The following is a 21023-nucleotide window of genomic DNA, read 5'->3' as shown; positions in this document are numbered from 1 at the left end:
GGCTTCTAAATCAGATTCTTAAGCTCTTGTTTTGAAGCTTCTGTGTAGGAGCCCCACACACCAGCTTCTATAAAGTTACAGATTACTAACAGGCTGGTGGCTGGTTGAAACAACTTGCTATTTCAATTCAACAAAATAAAATAAAAGGGATAAGTATATTTTATTAACTTTATTCAAAATAATTGTGTTTAACTGTTGGGTTCAATTTTTTCAAAAGTATTTGCTGTTTTTTGTGCTAAATTACAAAGTTTGGTGAACTATAAGGTTTGCCAGAAGTTGCATTCATTTGTAGCTACCCTCAGTTTGAGGTGGGTGGGGTTTAATTAGTTGCACCTGAACAGACAGTATAAATGGAACCACTGGGACTCCAATGGAGCTTGCTCTGGTGGTTGGTGCTCTTTAAAGGAGAAGGAAAGGCTAATAAAGAGTTAATCTCAAGCTGCAGGCATACCTTCAGTTGTCTCAATAGTGCCCTTAAGTCTCCCCATATTTCACCTGTTCAGAAGATCTGAAGCCAAACAGGAATAAAAAACGCTGAGCTGGATAAAGAGGATTCCCATAATGCATCACTCCTGCATTGACTATGTGACCAGGACACTGTAGGTGGCGCATTGCTTGATTTCAGTGAGAGAAGCCGGTGCGCTCCCCTCCCCTGGCCTCAGTGACGCGCAGAGCGAGCGGTGGGGTGCGAGCGGCGGAATCCAGGAATCCAAGATGGCGGCCGTGACAGGATGCAAATACACCTAAGTTACAAGTCAAATTTTGTGAGATGTGACCTTTATTTTAAAAAATTAATTTGGCGATTACACTTTATTAAGGGCTACAGTAGTAGCCTTTCCTTGCTCTTTAAGTGATTGCTCTTTAAGTGGGGCTCTGTAAGTGGAGTTATAAACCACAGGAGTTACAAACAAAAGGAGTTTCAAACAAGGTACAAAGTTTGTATTTATTCCAAGTCTTTTTCCCCCTAGTTTTGTTTAACTGTTTCTGTAACTGGGAGAATGAGTGGCAGCAACACTGAAGGTCTGACACAGTGCACAGTCTGCCACATGCGGTTGTGGAACAACAGTTCCAAAGTGCATACCTCTGTTGTGGATGTGAGCAAATTGGCACTTTAGAGGCTCACGTTAGAGCCCTAGAGAAATAAGTTGCAACACTGCATTCGATTGCAGAGGGGTCTTTTGCTCACTGAGCAGGAGCTAGTGGGGTCAGATAGTTTGGGGGAAGGGGAGCAGTGAAAGGATAATAAGGCAGTAAGCTGGGTGACAGTTAGACAATCTAGTGTGGGTAAAAGGAAGAGGGAGGCTGAGCCAGGGTTTGCGCATCCCAACAGATTTGCCAGATTGTGTAAGGAAGATGGGAGCATGACCTCTGGACTGGCGGTTCTAGATGAGAACCAGTTTCTCTAGTAGTGGTGGGGAGGAGAGCAGACCTAGGCGTAAACAGATGGTGGTTATAGGGGATTCAATCATTAGGAAAGTGGACAGGGTAATCTGTCGAGCAGATCACTTCAACCGAACAGTTTGCTGTCTTTCTGGTGCCAGGGTTCGGCATGTGGTTGATCGGGTTGACAAATTATTGGGAGGGGCTTGGCATGACCCGGCTGTCTTGGTACATATTGGTACTAATGACAAAATGAATGGTAGGTGGACTAAGATTAAGGAAAGGTCCTCCAGTGTTACTTTTTTGGAAGTTTTGTTGGTGCCGTGTGCAAGTTTAGGGAGACAGCGGGAGCTTAGGGAGCAAAATGTGTGGTGTAGGAAGGAAGGGTTTGGGTTCCTAGAGTACTGGGCTGACTTTTCTTTGGGCAATCTACACAGCCGTGACGGATTGCACCTCAATGGAAGGGGGTCCTCTGTGCTAGGGGAGAGAATGGTTAAGAGACTGTAAGTAGAGTTTTATGGGAAAGCTAGTGTAGACGGGCAGTGGGATTTGCAAAGGGTCATGGGGGAGGAGTGAGGGGGGCATATAGTTTATCAGATAAGGAGCTTCTGTTGTTTCAAGGGAAACTAATATTTACCTTAGCTCTAACTCTCAATTAGCTAATGTAAATATCAGAGGGAGAAGTAGTAATCTCTGCTGCATGCTGGCTAATGCACGGAGCTTGTCAGGTAAATTAGGGGAGCTGCAGGCTATTGCATGTATTGAAAATTATGACTTAATTGGTATTACTGAGACCTGGTGGGATGAAAAATGCGACTGGGCCGTGAATTTAAATGGTTACACACTTTTTAGGAGGGACAGAGATTAAAAATGGTAAAGTGAGGGTTAAAGCCATGTAGTAAAGACATTACAAAGAGACTTGTAGAATCTCTTTGGGTAGAAATTTCAGTAGGGCTGAAGGTTACAAAGAAAATGATCATTGGTGTATGCTATAAACCACCCGGTTTAAGTGAGGGTGATGAGGCCCAGCTAGTATTGCAAAAGGAGGCTTCACAACAAGGTCAAGTTGTTATTATGGAGGACTTAAATTATATGGACATTGACTGGAGTACTGGGGTGGCTAAGTCAGAAAAAGCTAGTAGGTTTGTAAATATGCTAAATGACAACTTTCAGGCGGTTCAAGAACCTACTAGGAATGACTGTTTTGGACTGGGTAATATTTAATTATACTGAACTCATCTCTAACATTTGTGTGGGTGAGCTTTTTGGGAACAGTGATCACAACATGGTCTCCTTTGAGATAATGCTGCAGAGACAGCTCTATAATGGAGTAACTAAAATGCTTGATTATAGACGTGCAGACTTACTGCCAGTATAAGGGCATCTCTGCAATGTGTCAACTGGGAAAGGCTTTTCATAGGGATAGACACAGAAGGAAAATGGAACATCTTTAAAACATTGCTTTGCAGGTATACACAACAGTATATTCCCCTTGTAAGCAAGGAGAGGCATCGCAAAGCAAAACCTTTATGGCTGAATAAAAGTGTTAGTGTCGAGGTTGGTTAGAAAAAATGTGCTTTTAAAGCATTCAAGTTAGCTGGGACAGCAGAGACTTTCATCAGGTACAAGGAAGCAAATAAAGCATGCAAAATAGCTATCAGGCAAGCTAAAATAGAGATGGAAAGGGGTATTGCAGCTAGGAGTAAAAAGAATCCAAAATTATTTTTTAATTATGTATTAAAATAGCATTGTATACAAGGCTATTGTGATTCTACTACCTACAATTGTGGTTGTATATATACAGTGGAGGAAATAATTATTTGACCCCTCACTGATTTTGTAAGTTTGTCCAATGACAAAGAAATGAAAAGTCTCAGAACAGTATCATTTCAATGGTAGGTTTATTTTAACAGTGGCAGATAGCACATCAAAAGGAAAATCGAAAAAATAACTTTAAATAAAAGATAGCAACTGATTTGCATTTCATTGAGTGAAATAAGTTTTTGAACCCCTACCAACCATTAAGAGTTCTGGCTCCCACAGAGTGGTTAGACACTTCTACTCAATTAGTCAACCTCATTAAGGACACCTGTCTTAACTAGTCACCTGTATAAAAGACACCTGTCCACAGAATCAATCAATCAAGCAGACTCCAAACTCTCCAACATGGGAAAGACCAAAGAGCTGTCCAAGGATGTCAGAGACAAAATTGTAGACCTGCACAAGGCTGAAATGGGCTACAAAACCATTAGCAAGAAGCTGGGAGAGAAGGTGACAACTGTTGGTGCGATTGTTCGAAAATGGAAGGAGCACAAAATGGCCATCAATCGACCTCGCTCTGGGGCTCCACGCAAGATCTCACCTCGTGGGGTGTCAATGATTATGAGAAAGGTGAAAAAGCATCCTAGAACTACACGGGAGGAGTTAGTTAATGACCTCAAATTAGCAGGGACCACAGTCACCAAGAAAACCATTGGAAACACATAACACCGCAATGGATTAAAATCCTGCTGGGCTCGCAAGGTCCCCCTGCTCAAGAAGGCACATGTGCAGGCCCGTCTGAAGTTTGCCAATGAACACCTGAATGATTCTGTGAGTGACTGGGAGAAGGTGCTGTGGTCTGATGAGACCAAAATAGAGCTCTTTGGCATTAACTCAACTCGCTGTGTTTGGAGGAAGAAAAATGCTGCCTATGACCCCCAAAACACCGTCCCCACCGTCAAGCATGGGGGTGGAAACATTTTGCTTTGGGGGTGTTTTTCTGCTAAGGGCACAGGACAACTTATTCGCATTAACGGGAAAATGGACGGAGCCATGTATCGTGAAATCCTGAACGACAACCTCCTTCCCTCTGCCAGGAAACTGAAAATGGGTCGTGGATGGGTGTTCCAGCACGACAATGACCCAAAACATACAGCAAAGGCAACAAAGGAGTGGCTCAAGAAGAAGCACATTAAGGTCATGGAGTGGCCTAGTCAGTCTCCGGACCTTAATCCAATAGAAAACCTATGGAGGGAGCTCAAGCTCAGAGTTGCACAGAGACAGCCTCGAAACCTTTTTAGGATTTAGAGATGATCTGCAAAGAGGAGTGGACCAACATTCCTCCTAAAATGTGCGCAAACTTGGTCATCAATTACAAGAAACGTTTGACCTCTGTGCTTGCAAACAAGGGTTTTTCCACTAAGTATTAAGTCTTTTTTTGTTAGAGGGTTCAAAAACTTATTTCACTCAATGAAATGCAAATCAGTTGCTATCTTTTATTTAAAGTTATTTTTTCGATTTTCCTTTTGATGTGCTATCTGCCACTGTTAAAATAAACCTACCATTGAAATGATACTGTTCTGAGACTTTTCATTTCTTTGTCATTGGACAAACTTACAAAATCAGTGAGGGGTCAAATAATTATTTCCTCCACTGTAGTTTATGTATGTGTTGGTATAGAGCTGTAAGTATAGGTTGTGTGTGCTGGGTTTACTTGGAAGGGTTGAACTTGATGGACTCTTGGTCTTTTTTCAACCCTATGTAACCATGTAACGGATAAATGCAGCTGTATACAAACATGACCAAACAGTTACGTGTGATTGTGTGAGAGGGTATTAGCCAGTTTTTATTCTGTCACCTATTCCTAATACACCGCTATGAGGTCAGCTAGCAGGGAAGCCCGTGTTCTAAGTTAACAGAAGGACCACATTTCCTGACAATACTGTTTTATGTGTATAGGTATGGGATCCCTTATCTGGAAATCCGTTATCCAGAAAGTTCCAAATTACAGAAAGGCCATCTCCCATAGACTTCATTATAAGTAAATAATTCTAATTTATAAAATTTTTCTTTTTTTCTTTAATAATAAAACAGTACCTTGTACTTAATCCCAACTAAGATATAATTAATTCTTATTGGAGGCAAAAAATGGGTTTATTCAATATTTAAATTATTTTAAGCAGACTTAAGTTATGGAGATCCGAATTACGGAGATATCCCTTATCTGGAAAACCCCAGGTCCCGAGCATTCTGGATAACAGGGTCCCATACCTGTATTGTGATTTTGCAATTCATATAAATATGCAATCTGCTCTATGATTCGTTATTTTCCAAATTACCCGAAGTAATTATACTTTCCTTTTGCAAGGGCCCAAAGATTTTGCCTACAGGAGACACACCTAACTGGAAATGTTTGTCTGTAGTAAATACACATCTCACCTTCTCTCTCCTAGTGTGTGGACTTAAGCTGCAATGAACTTACTGAAATCACGTTGCCTGAAAACCTACCTCCCAGACTGCAGGAACTGGACCTGACTGGTAATGCCCGCTTGCTCCTTGACCACAAAACCCTGGAGCTTCTGAAGTGAGTACCAAATGTATTTTTGCACGCACTTTAATGACTTGCATGTGATTATTACCCACAAGAATAACATCCCTTTCCACCACACCTTCTCTGTTTGCTGTCATGTCATGTGAAACAAATTGTAGCTAATTTTGCATTGTGTACATGCCTAGTAGGGTAGTGGATATTTAACTTTTGCTTTCCCTCGGCTGTAAAAAAAAAAAAAAAAAAAAAAAAATTACAGTTTTTGGAAAACGTGCAAAAATTAACTTTACACAAATGATGTATGTGTACTGTTCCAGCTCAGCTGCTGGTTGGTCAGGCAGACCAGGAAAAGAAAACTGCCCTTTGCTGCCTTTTTTAAGATTAAAGAAAAAAATATTGCCCTTTTACATCCTTTCCCTTGATCCACCATTTAGTTGTGAGATGTGTGCTCCCTCAGAGGTCACAAGACCAGAAATAATGCAGGTCCTGCTGTGTGTGTTGTCTGCATGGGATGTGGTTTAAACAAATCTGCCTGCCTATAGCCACCTTTACATACAAAGTTTTAAAGGAGAAAGAAAGGTAAAAACTAAGTAAGCTTTATCAGAAAGGTCTATGTTAATACAGCCATAAGCACTCACAGAAACGCTGCACTGACTTCTCTGTCAAAAGATTTCTTGTGTCTGTATTTCATGTTCCAAAGACACGCAGCTTTCTGCTCTCTCTCATCTCCTGCTCCCCCCTCCCTCAAGAATGCTAAGAACTCACTCCCCCCCCCCACCGTTAGGAACGTGGATCTGAGCCTATCAGCAGGAAGCTGACTCGTAGTCTTAAAAACTGAGCATGTACACTTGGTCTGGGTCTCGGTGCAGGAGTGAGGCATTATGGGAACTTTCTTTACACAGCTCAGCATTTTTTTCTTTCTGTTTGGCTTCTGATCATCTGAACAGGTGAAATATGGGGAGACTTAAGGGCACTATTGAGACAACTGAAGGTATGCCTGCAGCTTGAGATTAACTCTTTGCTAGCCTTTCCTTCTCCTTTAAGCTGTTAATTCATGTATGGGATTTTTTGACTGGCGAACTTTGCAAACTTAATTTTCACCCACATATCTCCAATAGGAAAATCAAACCTGCCTGGTAATGAGGACTGCATCTGTGCATTGATGTGGTTCTTGATTTGGCTGCCTGTATAGGGAAGTTATGATCAGATTGTTGGCTAGAGGTACAAACAATCTGATCAGTCTGATATTGATGGGCACATCAGTGAAAAGTTCACATGTTGGCAACCTGGCCAAACAAGGGGATCTTAATGTGTAAGGTCAGCTTGAATATTGCATTTTTCATGCTAGTGTAGCTTTATTTGCATATTCAGTCTAACTGACCCACCATAAATGGTCACAGAGTGGGTTAAAGTTAATGTTGAAAAGTTAAGCAACACGAACATTTTAAATTCCAAGAAAGAGAGACTCATTGTAGCAAGACATGGTAAATTATTAAAGGTCACCTTTGAGGAATTTATACAGTCACAAGACTTCTAAAAATACCTTTTTTATAACTGTGGCTGACTCAGCAAATTAGCTGTGTGGAGCCTGCACCCTTAGGTGTCAAGAGAGAAAGATGACAAGATGGAGCTAAATCTGGCACAGCTCTGCTGCAGAATTTTGAGTAGATGCAAAAGTGAAAGCATGTTAATTATCTTCCACTTGTTAACTGAACAGTGGGATGTGGACATTCCTGGGAATTTTGATAGTGTATTTACTTTAAATCCCCTTTATTAGGAAAAAATGTTTGTAAAATAACTTAGCTGCAGTGGCTGCATTGGAACTTTACATTACTGGTAATCACGGACATATGATGGAAAATGGAAAATGTCCTTATGATTATCAATAAACCTCAAACAAATTAAAATAGAGATATACGAACATTGATATTAAACTTCTTTCCAAAATTTTAGCAACACGACTCAACAGGATACTCCCGGAAATTGATTGACCTAGACCAAACAGGCTTTGTCCCAAAAATACAAGCCTCAGACAATATCAGACAAGTATTACAATTAATACACCATTTGAATAATTCAAATCAGCAAGGGATGTTATTGTCCATTGATATACACAAGACATTTGAATTGGGATTATCTATACAACATAGAGAAGTGGGGCTTCGGACCATCTTTTATTTTGGCACTAAAAAATTTATATTGATCCCCTAAAGCAGTGCCCAAATGGGGCCCATATATGTCTGACCCCATTAATATTGAAAGAGGCATCAGACAGGGCTGTCCTCTTTCCCCAATACTATTTATTCTAGCAATGGATCCCCTAGCAGAACTCATAAGGCAAGACAATAACATTTCAGACATTTAGTTGGACCAACAAATATGTAAGCAAAGCTTTTATGCAGATGATATACTCATGACCATAACTAAGCCATTGACTTCCCTACCCAACTTAATCCACCTATTGGACTTGTTTGGTAAGGTTTAAGGATTAGCCATTAATCACACTAAATCAGAGAGGCACTAAACACCACATAACCGCCACATATAGTCAAACTATTAGAATTAAATTTTGATTTGAAATGGAAAACTTGTTTTGTCCATTATTTGGGCATTGATATCTCCACCCAGACCTCTACACAATTAACCACAGCTGTGAAAAATGGCGAGAGAGACTCTACAACACTGGTCAAAAATGGACTTATCCTGGTTCGGCAGAATCTGTGCCTTTAAAATGACTCTATTCCCAAAGATAATGTATTTCTTTAGAGTTACCCATTTCTATTCTAACTGCTGATTTGAAAGCCATGCAGAGAAGGATAAAATAGTATTATAGTGCCATTTCTTATATAGATTTAAAAATATACCCCCATATCTAGTCATTGGCTTTACTGCTTTTTTCAGTATCTGAGCTGGTTGAATAGATGTACAGTTACGTACGTAGTGCTTACATTATAATAGAACACAAACTGTAGATGGTGTTTAATTTTACCTTGTTTGTCCATTTGCCTCCCAAGATGTCCATGGATATTATAATACTTGGCAGCTTGTTCTGCTTAAAAACCAATACTTCTAAGAAACTAGTATAACATTTTTTTTGTTTTTCGTTTGTTGGATAAAAGATATATACATTTGATTGCTCTTTTTGTAGCGAGATAGCAAACCTGTTTTTTGCTGTTACCTTGCCACTTAAGAATGTTACCCCATGCTCTGTGAATATGAACAAGGTACATTGTTGCTAAGCACACATTGGTTTGAGCTGGCAGAAAAGTGCACATTCTGCTTTATTTGCAGTAATGGTAACCACCTGTCATTTTAAAAAACAATTCACCTGGCTGAATTTCACACTTTGCCGCCAGCAAAAAACGTAATTGGAGATGCGCCTTGTGTACATTTCCAGTGGTTGCTGCTTTAGCTCAAGAAAAGGGCACCCATTGATCTGTCATTTAATCAATAGCTTCATGTTAAACTACAATTACGCCAAGTAAGCCAATTAAATATTTTATTTGTTATTTTGCTTAGCAGCAACATTCGGTTCTTAAAGGTGGACCAGCCATCCTGTGGGTTCTCTGGAAGTGAAGCATCAGGAGTGCCAGCTGTGTGGAGCCATGGATATGCAGAGGCATCAGGTGTTAAGAGCAAGTATGTCCTGTCACACAGTGCATATTCTTATTTGCTTGTTCTTGAGGCTTCCATAGAGGTGGTTATGGTGGCTTGTAATGCATAGAAATGTCTGTATCCAGCTGTACATAGGCCAGGGTCATTCAGGCTGTAAATGGTGAGTCTTGTGCTTTAGTTAGGGCCTCAGGGTTTCAGAAACTCTGCTAGGGAAGTTTTTATTGTCAATCGTTAAAAAGACTGTGAGCTACTAGAGTGGGAGGGTTACTTGATAATCCTGCTTCAAATTTGATTTTGCAGCAGTTTAGGCAGAATGAATGCACATTTTCTAATGAATGAGCATGTGGGAAAGAATTTGCTTCTAATGGGAAACTAGTCTTAGATTTCTTCTCACAAAGCAGCCTAGACCATGATGTCCTCTTCTCTTTTGTTGCCTCTGGTTGCTATGCAACAAGTTACGGGATGCAGGATATCTCATTCTGAAGCACTATACTTCTGCTAGGCTGGCCCAAGATTTAGGCACTGTTGATTGGCTGCTGGAGATCTGCCTTCAAGTGTCTGCATAATGTATGATGTCAGATTTTGGGAATGTTAACTGCTTGTGCCACCTGCTCCACACAATTTCACACGGTCAGAGCTTCAAAACTATTGTCTAAACAGTAGATATTCTATTGATTTTTTCTAGATCCTGGGCTGAGTTATCCCCACATTTTTGTGTTCCTTCCCTGTTAGTCTAAGAATTCATTTTGCCTCTTATAATGTATATCCTCTTTTGAAATTCCCACCCCCCACTTATACTCACAAAACATTCACACAGCTAGGAATTCTGAAAATCCACTGTTTAAGCAACAAATGGAATATTTAGAATTCATGAATGGTAAAGCAAGTTCCCTGCACATTCTGCTAATACAAATAGGGGAAAATGCTGTCTGCTATAATAAATGCAAATGCTTTCTAATTTGAAATAATGGCATTGTTTTGCAATTCAGACTATTACAGAAGGAACATTATCCCGATAAAAACAGGGATATTTCCTGTCTGGAAAATGCTTTGTTGAAATTTCATTTCAGCAAAGGAATTAATATTGAGGAATATTTTAATAAATACAATTATGAAGATAAATGAAGATCTATATACAAATTAACATTTACTAAGTTTCACAGAATATTTACAGGTAAATAAATCTGTGGTTTTGGGATTCTTTAAAAAAGAGGGCATATAACTGCTTTCTTGTTCTTGCTATAGCTCATTTTACTTTCACTCGCCTTACTGTGAAGAGGTAAATGGGGAAAAGAAGAAGGAATTCACATTGTGGAGAATAGGAGAAGTGGCTACCTAAAGGGCAGTTAGGAAAAGATTTAAGGAGAATGTCTTATTTACTCTTGCTTAGAGGAGAGCTTTTATGTGCCATCTAAATATTTATTAACGGTGGTTAAATGTTTGATGTTTTCATATATATTTCATGTATATTATGGACTAAGGTCCTTGGCCAAGTATTGGACATTATAAAGGGTTGCACCAAAAACCACTGGTATAGATTGCCTTTTAAATGATTTAAGAGCGTTGCGTATGTACCAAACATTCCTAATGAATGCACCTAACATTTTTAAGTTTATTATGTATAATAAGAAAAGATATTATTTAGCTCGCTGTAATGAGATTAAAGCAAATCCTATTTTTTTCTGTTTTGTTTTAGGCTTTGTGTAGCATCCCTTTTGGTCAACAATTTCTGTGATAACCGTGAAGCTGTGTATGGTGTGTTTGATGGTGAGCGGAATGTCGAGGTACCCAGCCTGCTGCAGTGCACAATGAGTGACATACTAGCTGATGAACTGCAAAAAACAAAGAGCGAGGAGGAGTACATGGGAAATACCTTCCTGGTTATGCAGAGGTGACTTCATTAGGAAATCTCACTGCCGTTTTATTCTCTTCATATGTATGTATGTATGTATATCTTTATTTATAAAGCGCTACTTATGTACGCAGCACTTACAGTAGAATACATTAATATAAACAGGGGGTATTAAAATAGATAAATACAAAGTATTACAATAAGCACAAATAAATAAAAGATACAATAGTAATAAGATAAGAGTTAAAGACACAAGAGGATTGAGGTCCCTGCCCCGTAGAGCTTACAATCTATATGTGTCTGCATTATATTTGTGTGTGTGTATAACTATACGTATACTATCAGACAGTGAAAAATGTTAGTGTATGTATCAAAAGGAATACAGAGTTATAACAGGATGTGATTCTTTTAGTTGCAACTATAGACAGGGCTGCAAAATGTTAGTGCTGTTCATAAAAGGGAAGCCTAATCCTGGAAAAAAAAACTGTTCCTACAAACACAGATGGGTGCTGTAAAATCACATTGCCCTTTAACTTGCTTTTTGGGTCCTTTTCTTTTACCATTTGACTATTCAGGGCCTGATTTTAGTGGCCCTGTGCATACTCCAAACTCACTTGGCACTAGTTATGCATGTGATATTTAAACAGGAGATGATTTAGGGTTAGAGTAAGTTAAGGCAGATAAAGATAAAAAAAGAGACATTTTTAATTAAATGTGTGCACTTTAAGCTGGCGCCACACTATTGCACAAAACCTAGTTTCTTATGATATTCGGTGCGTGTATGGCAGATCAATGAGGCAAACAATATTGCAGGAAAGATCATTTTTTATTGCTACGTGTATGGCCACCTTTATGATCCAAAGCACAGTTTTTTTACTCTGTTTTTAGTAGGACCTCAGGTGTGTAGCATGAGACATTACACTATGGGGAGGCATATTCTATATTGGCAACTTGTCATGGGAAAAGATGGAATACCGCTTTCCACAATTAGCAATAATTGTTTAGCAAATTTGCATAGTAAAAGGAAATCCGATTTTATTTCCCAGTTCTGCACAAAAAAGACAAGAATTTGATGAGTTTTCATTTGTTTAGAGAGGGTAACATATCGCACTACATTTACGAGCTACATCATTTCATAAATGTCAGAGACAAATGACTGCCCAGTTATCTCACAGATTTGCCAAACTTCTGCTTTATTTTAGGAAACTGGGTACAGCTGGACAAAAACTAGGGGGCTCTGCTGTCCTCTGCCACATAAAGCATGATCCCATGGACCCTGCTGGATGTTTCACGCTCACCACAGCCAATGTAGGCAAGTGCCAAACTGTTATCTGCAGAGATGGGAAGCCGCTTAACCTGTCCAAACACCTTACAGTCAGCTGTGAAGAAGAATTAAAGAGAATAAAACAACACAAGGCCATCATCACAGAGGTAAGGAATAACAAGCCAATTTATCTCATGAGAGAGCCTTGGCAGTTACTCCCCATGTGTGAAAGACTAATAGAACAGACCAAATCTAGGAATGTTGTGCACAGTACAATACCCTTTATACAATGAAAATAAGGCAAGTGAATCGGGTCCATAAAAATGGTTTGCTCCATCTCTAAACCCTATGAAGCACTTCAGTAAGAAGCTACAATTAAATAATGTTAGTAAAACAGAGACAAAGCCAAAATCAATGAGATAGTCTTACACTAAACAGTTTGCTGATGTTGTCTCTTGCTATTCAGTGTTTGACTAGCATATCCATGAGCCCCATGGGACATATACACACAATGTATATATAATAATGTGGTGGAAAGGCTGTGGTCTTTAATGAGAAGTTTTTTTGCAAGTTAACTGTTTAAATTAGTAACAAAAACCCTTTATTCCTAAAACATTTGATTTGGAAAACTGGGTTAACCAGTCCACCCCATTATCTGAAATGACTTATACCCCCTAAATAAACCATGACAACAACAAATATTGCAATAAGTAAGTAAACCAGCAACAAGAAATAGGGAGGGTGGGAAAAATGCTGCCCTTCCATATTTACCTATCAAAAGCCTGCTACTATTAGTCCCCTTTCCCTGCAGCTCAGGCTACCTTCCCAGCTGTAACACCTTCTGTGCTTCCCAACACCCCATACAGCTCTTTTGTTGGTATGACTGGGCCTTAACATTCCGCTGTGCAAATAAGAGTGAGACAGCAGTGTTCCTGTATGAGATGTAAGGAAAGAAGTAACATTATCCTTACTGTGTATCAGCATTTCAGTGCCATAAATGAACATTCATTCAGAGGTGCTGCCTTTCTCATTTTCTCACCCTGTCTTTCCTCTAACTGTCCTTTAGAAAAAATTCCCCTCGGCCCAGTACAAAAATGAACTGGAGCATAAGTAATAGTGCTGCAGCTGGCAGAATAAAAGGAACTTTCTGAAATGCTAGAATGCTTCCCTCAATGTTTAACACTTTCTTTCCCACCACCCTGTGCCAGTAAAGTGGTGATTTATTACCATGAATAGCATGGAGTCTACTTAGTTTTTGGTTTGTGTGTTTTTTTAATAATTGCATTTACTTATGACTCCTGATGACTCTTAACCAGCATAAATACAGCGCTGCGGAATATATTGTGCTTTATAATAAACAGATACATTGCCATTTGTGCTGCAATGGGTTCATGCAAATTACTCTTTCTGGTAACTGGGAGTGGGGAGGGGGGGGGGGAGGGGAGTGGGGGGGAGGAGGGGGAGTGGGGGAGGGAGGGCGGGAGTGGGGGGGGAGGGAGGGCGGGAGGGGGAGCGGGAGGGGAGTGGGGCGGGAGGGGGAGCGGGAGGGGAGTGGGGGAGGGAGTGGGGGGAGGGGGAGTGGGGGGAGGGGGAGCGGGGGGGGAGGGAGAGCGGGGGGGGAGGGAGGGCGGGAGGGGAGTGGGGGAGGGGGAGGTAATGGGGGGTGGTAGTAGGGGGGGGGATTGTTAAGGATTTGGGGGAGGGGAGTGGGGGGATGGGAGTGGAGGGAGAGTGGGGGAGGGAGAGTGGGGGAGGGGGAGGGGAGTGGGGGGAGGAGGGGGAGGGGAGTGGGGGGGAGGAGGGGGAGGGGAGTGGGGGAGGGAGGGCGGGAGGGGGAGTGGGGGGGAGGGGAGCGGGAGGGGAGGGGAGCGGGAGGGGGAGCGGGGGGGGAGGGAGGGCGGGAGGGCGGGAGGGGGAGCGGGGGGGGGAGGGAGGGCGGGAGGGAGCGGGGGGGGAGGGAGGGCGGGAGGGGAGTGGGGGGGGTGGTGGTAAAGTGGTGATTTATTACCATGAATAGCATGGAGTCTACTTAGTTTTTGGTTTGTGTGTTTTTTTAATAATTGCATTTACTTATGACTCCTGATGACTCTTAACCAGCATAAATACAGCGCTGCGGAATATATTGTGCTTTATAATAAACAGATACATTGCCATTTGTGCTGCAATGGGTTCATGCAAATTACTCTTTCTGGTAACTGGGAGTGGGGAGGGGGGGGGGAGGGGAGTGGGGGGGAGGAGGGGGAGTGGGGGAGGGAGGGCGGGAGTGGGGGGGGGAGGGAGGGCGGGAGTGGGGCGGGAGGGGGAGCGGGAGGGGGAGGGGGAGTGGGGGAGGGGAGTGGGGGGAGGGGGAGCGGGGAGGGAGGGCGGGAGGGGAGTGGGGGGGAGGAGGGGGAGGTAATGGGGGGTGGTAGTAGGGGGGGGGATTGTTAAGGATTTGGGGGAGGGGAGTGGGGGGATGGAGTGGGAGGGAGTGGAGGGAGAGTGGGGGAGGGGGAGGGGAGTGGGGGGGAGGAGGGGGAGGGGAGTGGGGGGAGGAGGGGGGGAGGAGGGGGAGTGGGGGAGGGGGAGTGGGGGGAGGGGGAGCGGGAGGGGAGGGGAGCGGGAGGGGGAGCGGGAGGCGGGAGCGGGGGGGGAGGGAGGGTGGGAGGGGGAGCGGGGGGGGAGGGAGGGCGGGAGGGGAGCGGGGGGGGAGGGAGGGCGGGAGGGGAGTGGGGGGGGGAGGAGGGGGAGGGGAGGGGAGTGGGGGAGGGAGGGCGGGAGGGGGAGCGGGAGGGGGAGCGGGAGCGGGAGGGGGAGCGGGGGGGGAGGGAGGGTGGGAGGGGGAGCGGGGGGGAGGGAGGGCGGGAGGGGAGTGGGGGGGAGGGAGGGCGGGAGGGGAGTGGGGGGAGGAGGGGGAGGTAATGGGGGGGTGGTTGTAGGGGGGGGGATTGTTAAGGATTTGGGGGGGGTGTAGGGGGGACAGGGAAACAAAACAAAACGGAACCAAAACTAGGGCTGCGCCTAGGGTAAAATAGTCTGTGAGGGAAGTAAAGTGGTTGGTTTTGATGTCCAGATCTTCTCTGGTTCCCGTGGTCCTTGAGGTTCAGAATTGTGCCTGATGAGGGATTGAGTAGGGGTCGAGTTTAGCGTTCAGCGTTCGGGAGGAAGTCTAGTGGTGGTTGTGGGTTTGCCAGTCCCCGGAATTCCCATATTTGCCATGTGTCCATGTGTCTTTGGGTTTGGTTAGATAGTCTCGCTATTCTGGATTCAAAGTCTTTATTGCTGTTGACCCATCGTAGCATTTCTGTTATGGTTGGAGGGGTGGGTGATTTCCAGTTCGCAGCAATAGATAGCCTTGCTGAGGTGAGTATATGGTTGCTTAGTGTTTGCAGGTGCTTAGGCAAGTTGGGGAAGGGTTGTCCCAGCAGGAAGGTTGTTATGTCCTTTTGTAGTTGGGTTGGTATCAATGTGTTTATTATGGAGGCGATATTGTTCCAATATGGCTGAATTACAGGACAGTCCCAAAATATGTGTTCCAAGGTTCCCCATTGTCCGCAATGCCTCCAGCAGGAGGGAGAGTGGTTGGGGAAGAGTTTGTTGAGTTTGTCCGGTGTGTGGTACCAGAACATCATAATCTTGTATATATGTTCCTTTTGTTTAGTGCACGTTACCATCCTTTTAGCGTTATTCCAGATCTCACTCCATTCCGTATTGGTTAAAGTGCGATTTATGATTCTGTGCCATTTGGGTATGTATAGGTGTTGAGGGAGGGAGTCTTCCGGTGGTTCAGTGAGGAGTTTGTATATCCGCGATATCAGTCCCTTTTGGGGTAAGCCCCCTAGTGCCATGTGTTCAAACGGTGTAGGGGGGGTATTTTGTCTTTGTCTGATGTAGGGTGATAGAAAATGTCGCAGTTGGAAGTACTCGTATATTTTTATACGTGGTCCAGGTGATTTGTCTGCAATTTCTGCAAAAGGTAGCATTTGGTGCGTGATATTATGTAGCAGGTCCTTAATGGTGTGTAGGTTTGTGGTTGTCCAAACATTATGGAAGGATTCCTGAGGTAGATGGTATTTACTGGGTAGGGGGACGTCAGTCCATGTTTGATTTTCAGCTTGTTCCAGGTGCGTATGGTGAGGGTAGTTGAGCTTAGTAATGTTGAGGGTAGCGGTAGAGGTTTATTGATGGACCATATTATTGAGTTTAAGTGCTTGTCTCTGGACTGTAGGCTTTCGATTTGGGCCCATTTTGTTGTTGGGTTCCAGTGTGACCATGCTAGGAGCTGGCGTAGGTTGGCAGCCTCGTAGTATTTTTGGAGTAGGGGCACTCCTAGTCCGCCATTGTTTGTTGATGTTGTAAGGGTTGATTTAGAGATTCTGTGCCTTTTTTGGGCCCAAATAAATTTGTGGAATGTCGTTTGGATTTCCTTGAGTGTTTTAGTGTTGACTTCAGTTGGGATGGTTTCGAATAAGTAGAGGAATTTGGGGAGAATATTAATTTTAATGGCTGAGATTCGCCCGAACCAAGATATAGGAGCTGAGTTCCATTTCTGCAGTTGTTGTTTGGTTTGCTGAATTAGTGGTGGAAAGTTGGCGGAGTATAGGGACTTATACTGAGGTGTGAGATGAATGCCAAGATAGGTCACATGGTCGGTTTTCCATTTGTATTGGAACTTGGTTTGTATTGTTTCTAAGGTGTAAGGATGCAAGTTTAATGCCATTGTTTCTGTTTAAGTTATATTGAGTTTGTATCCTGATAGGGCGGAGTACTGGTTGAGAAGTCCATGAAGCGCAGGGAGAGAAATTAGAGGGTTGCTTAAGGTCAGCAGTACGTCATCGGCGAATAAGGCAATTTTGTATTCTTTTGTGGTTATTTTTATGCCTGTGATATCTGGTGTGTTCCGGATAGCAGCTGCCAGAGGTTCGATGCTTAGGGCAGCCTTGCCTGGTTCCGTTGGTGATTTTTATGGGCCTGTGCGATTGACCTGCTAGTTTAAGGTAGGCGGTTGGTTTACTGTATAGTCCTTCAAGTGCTCTGACATAGGGTCCAGATAGGTTTAAGTGGGATAAGAGGCGAAAGAGGTAGGGCCAACTCAGGCGGTCAAACGCCTTTTCAGCGTCTAGGCTAAGTAGAACGGATGGGGTTTTATTTCGCTCAATTATTTCCAGGAGATCGATTGCTCTTCTTGTGTTGTCCCCTGCTTGTCGGCCGTGGATGAATCCTACTTGATCTGAGTCTACTATTTTGGGCAGCAATGGGGCTAGGCGGTTAGCAAGGATTTTGGAAAACAATTTTAGGTCCGAATTCAGCAGTGCTATTGGCCTGTAGTTGGAACAGCTCGTCGGATCTTTCCCTTCTTTTGGTATAAGGGACAGGTATGAGGTTAGGTCCGTGGTGGGGATGGGAGTGCCGGTCAGATATAGATTAAAGAGGCGGACTAGGTAGGGGGAGAATATGTGAAGGTATGTTTTGTAGTAGAGGTAAGTAAGCCCATCGGGGCCTGGTGCTTTTCCGGATGGCATTGTCTTGAGTGTGTGTGCTAGTTCTTCTGGGGTGATGTCTGCATTGAGGAGGGCAAGGTCATCTTCCGTGAATTTGGGTAGGTTAGCTTGCGTGAAAAATTCTGTGAGGGGGTCTGGTGTGTTTGTATCCCCTTGTGGGATTTGTAAATTGAGGTTATATAGGTTGGTGTAGAATTGGTTGAAGGCGTCTCCAATTTGGTCAGGCTTGTATGTAAGTTGACCCGAAGGGGTTTTAATTGATGTTATTCTGGATTGGTTTTTTAGGTCTTTTAATTTGTTTGCCAGTAGGGTGTGTTGTTTGTCTCCTTTTTCATAGTATTTTTGTTTCGTCCATATGTTTGCTTTTTCTGCTTCTTTGTGTTTGAAGGAGCGCAGCTCATCTCTGAGAGCTAAGATCTGTGTCAGGAGAGTGTCCGTCTTTGTTTGACCATATTGTGTTTCAAGAGCCTTTAGTTGAGTTTCGATTTTAAGTCGGGTCTGATTGTATTGTTTTTTTTTCTGTGAGGTTAGTGAGATGATGTGTCCTCTGACGGTGGCTTTGTGGGCCTCCCAGAGTGTGGGAAGGGAGGAGACAGAAGGTTCATTGAGTTGAAAGTATTCCTTTAGCGCTGCCTCAATATTCTTGCGGTTGTCTATTTCAGTGTTTCTCAACCTTTTTTGGGCAAAGGCACACTTGTTTCATGAAAAAAATCACGAGGCACACCACCATTAGAAAATGTTAAAAAATTTAACTCTGTGCCCAGCAGCAGTGCCCCCCTAGTACATTGGTGCCCAGCAGCAGTGCCCCCCTAGTACATTGGTGCCAAGAGCAGTGTCCCCCTAGTACATTGGTGCCCAGCAGCAGTGCCCCCCTAGTACATTGGTGCCAAGAGCAGTGTCCCCCTAGTACATTGGTGCCCAGCAGCAGTGCCCCCCTAGTACATTGGTGCCAAGAGCAGTGTCCCCCTAGTACATTGGTGCCCAGCAGCAGTGCCCCCCTAGTACATTGGTGCCAAGAGCAGTGCCCCCTAGTACATTGGTGCCCAGCAGCAGTGCCCCCCTAGTACATTGGTGCCAAGAGCAGTGCCCCCCTAGTACATTGGTGCCCTGCCTACGGCACACCAGGCAACATCTCGCGGCACACTAGTGCCGCGGAACAGTGGTTGAAAAACGCTGGTCTATTTCATGTAGGAGGGTTTCATTCAGCCTCCAGTGGGGTTCCAGCGGGGGGGTTGCGTGCAGTGTTAGTGAGATACTTATTGGGGCGTGGTCGGACCAGGTGATTGGATAGATGTTTGTTGTAAAGTCCAGTTTTAGGCAGGGGTGGGATAGAAAGAAATAGTCAATGCGAGTGTGCACCTTATGAGGGGCAGAGTAGAAGGTGTATTGGTGTTCCTTTGGGTGGTTTATTCGCCATGCGTCGAATAGTAAAGAATTCCTGAGTAGGCAACGGAATCTTCTTGAGGTGGTGTGGGTGGTTTGGTCTGATGCCTGTTGTGATCTGTCCATTTGTTGTGAGAAGGTGAGATTGAAATCTCCTCCTATTATAGTATAGATGTTGGGTTGTGTAAGGAATTTATTCAGGACTTTCCGTATGAATTTGAGCTAGTTCACATTGGGGGCATAGATATTGATTAAGTTCATTGGAATGTCTATGTATTTTCCTTGTAGGACCAAGTAGTGGCCCATTGGGTCTTGGTGTATTTGCTCAACTGTATAAGGGCAATCTCTGTGAATTAGGGTTGCCACCCCCGCTTTTTTTCTAGGATGTGAAGCATAGTAGCTTGTTGGGTATATGTTGGAGTTCAGTTTTGAGGTTGAGTGCGCCTCGAAGTGTGTCTCTTGTATGAATGCAATGTCCCTCTTGAGGTTTTTAAGCTCTTTCAGGGCTAAGTACCGTTTTGTCACACTGTTGAGGCCCTTGACGTTAAGTGATGTTATTTTCAGCATTTATATTTGGTTGGTTGTGGATGCTTCTGTGGGGTTTTATAGATGGTTACCCTCTGCAGGTTTTGTGGAGTGAGGGCTTTAAGTAGGTGCGTCTGTGTCTCCTGGTTCATTGGATCAGGACTCGCGTTCCGTGGGAGTCCAGTGGCATTATTTAGTTGTATCCGTATACTTTTTAATATACTTTGCAATATACATTAATTAAACATTAGCAATAGTTAAAAAAAACAAAAAACTTGTGAAAACATTAAACCCATAACTTAAATTTCTTTCTGTTTTCTGGTTCTGACTTTTTTGAAACATTGTACAGTCAGGTTTATTAGCAATTACGTTAAAAATAACATTGAGACCTCTGAAAATAAATGTATATTGGGAGGTTGCTTAGAATTTTCTTCCATTATGTGTTAATACTGGCATGCTGGGAGCCAGCAGTAAAGAGCTGGAGTGCCATGATTTGTTTGTAGCCAGTTTAGGGTTGCCATGATACAGGTGAGTGTAGTAGAGACCGTTCACAGAAGTAGTACTTTTTAATTTAAGAAAGTTCTAAATGAGCTGCACCTTAGTGAGACATGGCTTTGCAAGTGCTGAAGACATTGGGTGGGTTGTCTTAATTGTCTTTAATAAAATCTCCCATAATGCAAACATAAATGAAATGAGCACTTTAGATTTCAAGTAACTTTTGTTTATTTAAAGCAAATCTTAACATTTGTTTTACAACCCAGGGCTTGCTTCCCAGTATTTAACAGAACTCTCCAAGCAATAAATTGGAAAACATACTGGGCACCAACCCTAGGGATCACCTAACAGGCAGGGAACTATGGTTAAATGCTGGCCACTACTCCTCTGTACAGTAACGGCAAAATACAGTTGACATAATTGGGTCTCGAGTGAGCAAAATTATAATTAGCCCCTCAGTTTGTGCTAATGGTATACCACTGTAAATCTTTAAAAATGTCCTTAATTACACATATTGTCTGGTTCCTGACTCTTTGTAAATTCATTGTTCTAGGATGGAAAAGTTAATGGAGTGACGGATTCAACACGGATACTGGGTTATACATTTCTTCACCCAAGCGTCACCCCCCGGCCGCATGTACAGTCTGTTACTCTAACACCACAGGACGAATTCTTCATCCTAGGAAGCAAGGGTTTGTGGGATAGCCTTTCAATGGAAGA

The 21023-nt window shown here is 43.1% G+C and overlaps 1 protein-coding gene across 2 annotated transcripts in view; it reads left to right on the top strand.

Moving 5' to 3' along the window:
* phlpp1 (PH domain and leucine rich repeat protein phosphatase 1) overlaps positions 1-21023 on the top strand; it is an 89708-nt gene that overhangs the window by 66888 nt on the left and 1797 nt on the right. The window contains exons 13-17 of one of the 2 annotated variants that reach the window (XM_002934390.5): positions 5595-5725; positions 9212-9328; positions 11001-11195; positions 12359-12587; positions 20857-21023. The exon at positions 20857-21023 is cut by the window's right edge and continues 1797 nt beyond it. In XM_002934390.5, the coding sequence (XP_002934436.3) occupies positions 5595-5725; positions 9212-9328; positions 11001-11195; positions 12359-12587; positions 20857-21023 (839 nt within the window). Of the gene's footprint in view, positions 1-5594; positions 5726-9208; positions 9329-11000; positions 11196-12358; positions 12588-20856 lie in introns of both variants that reach the window. The other variant, XM_004915308.4, reaches the window with a different exon arrangement.

This window comes from Xenopus tropicalis, chromosome 6 (assembly GCF_000004195.4).
Source record: "Xenopus tropicalis strain Nigerian chromosome 6, UCB_Xtro_10.0, whole genome shotgun sequence".
In the NCBI taxonomy this organism is placed as follows: Eukaryota; Metazoa; Chordata; class Amphibia; order Anura; family Pipidae; genus Xenopus; species Xenopus tropicalis.
This window is presented reverse-complemented; position numbering and strand designations above follow the sequence as displayed.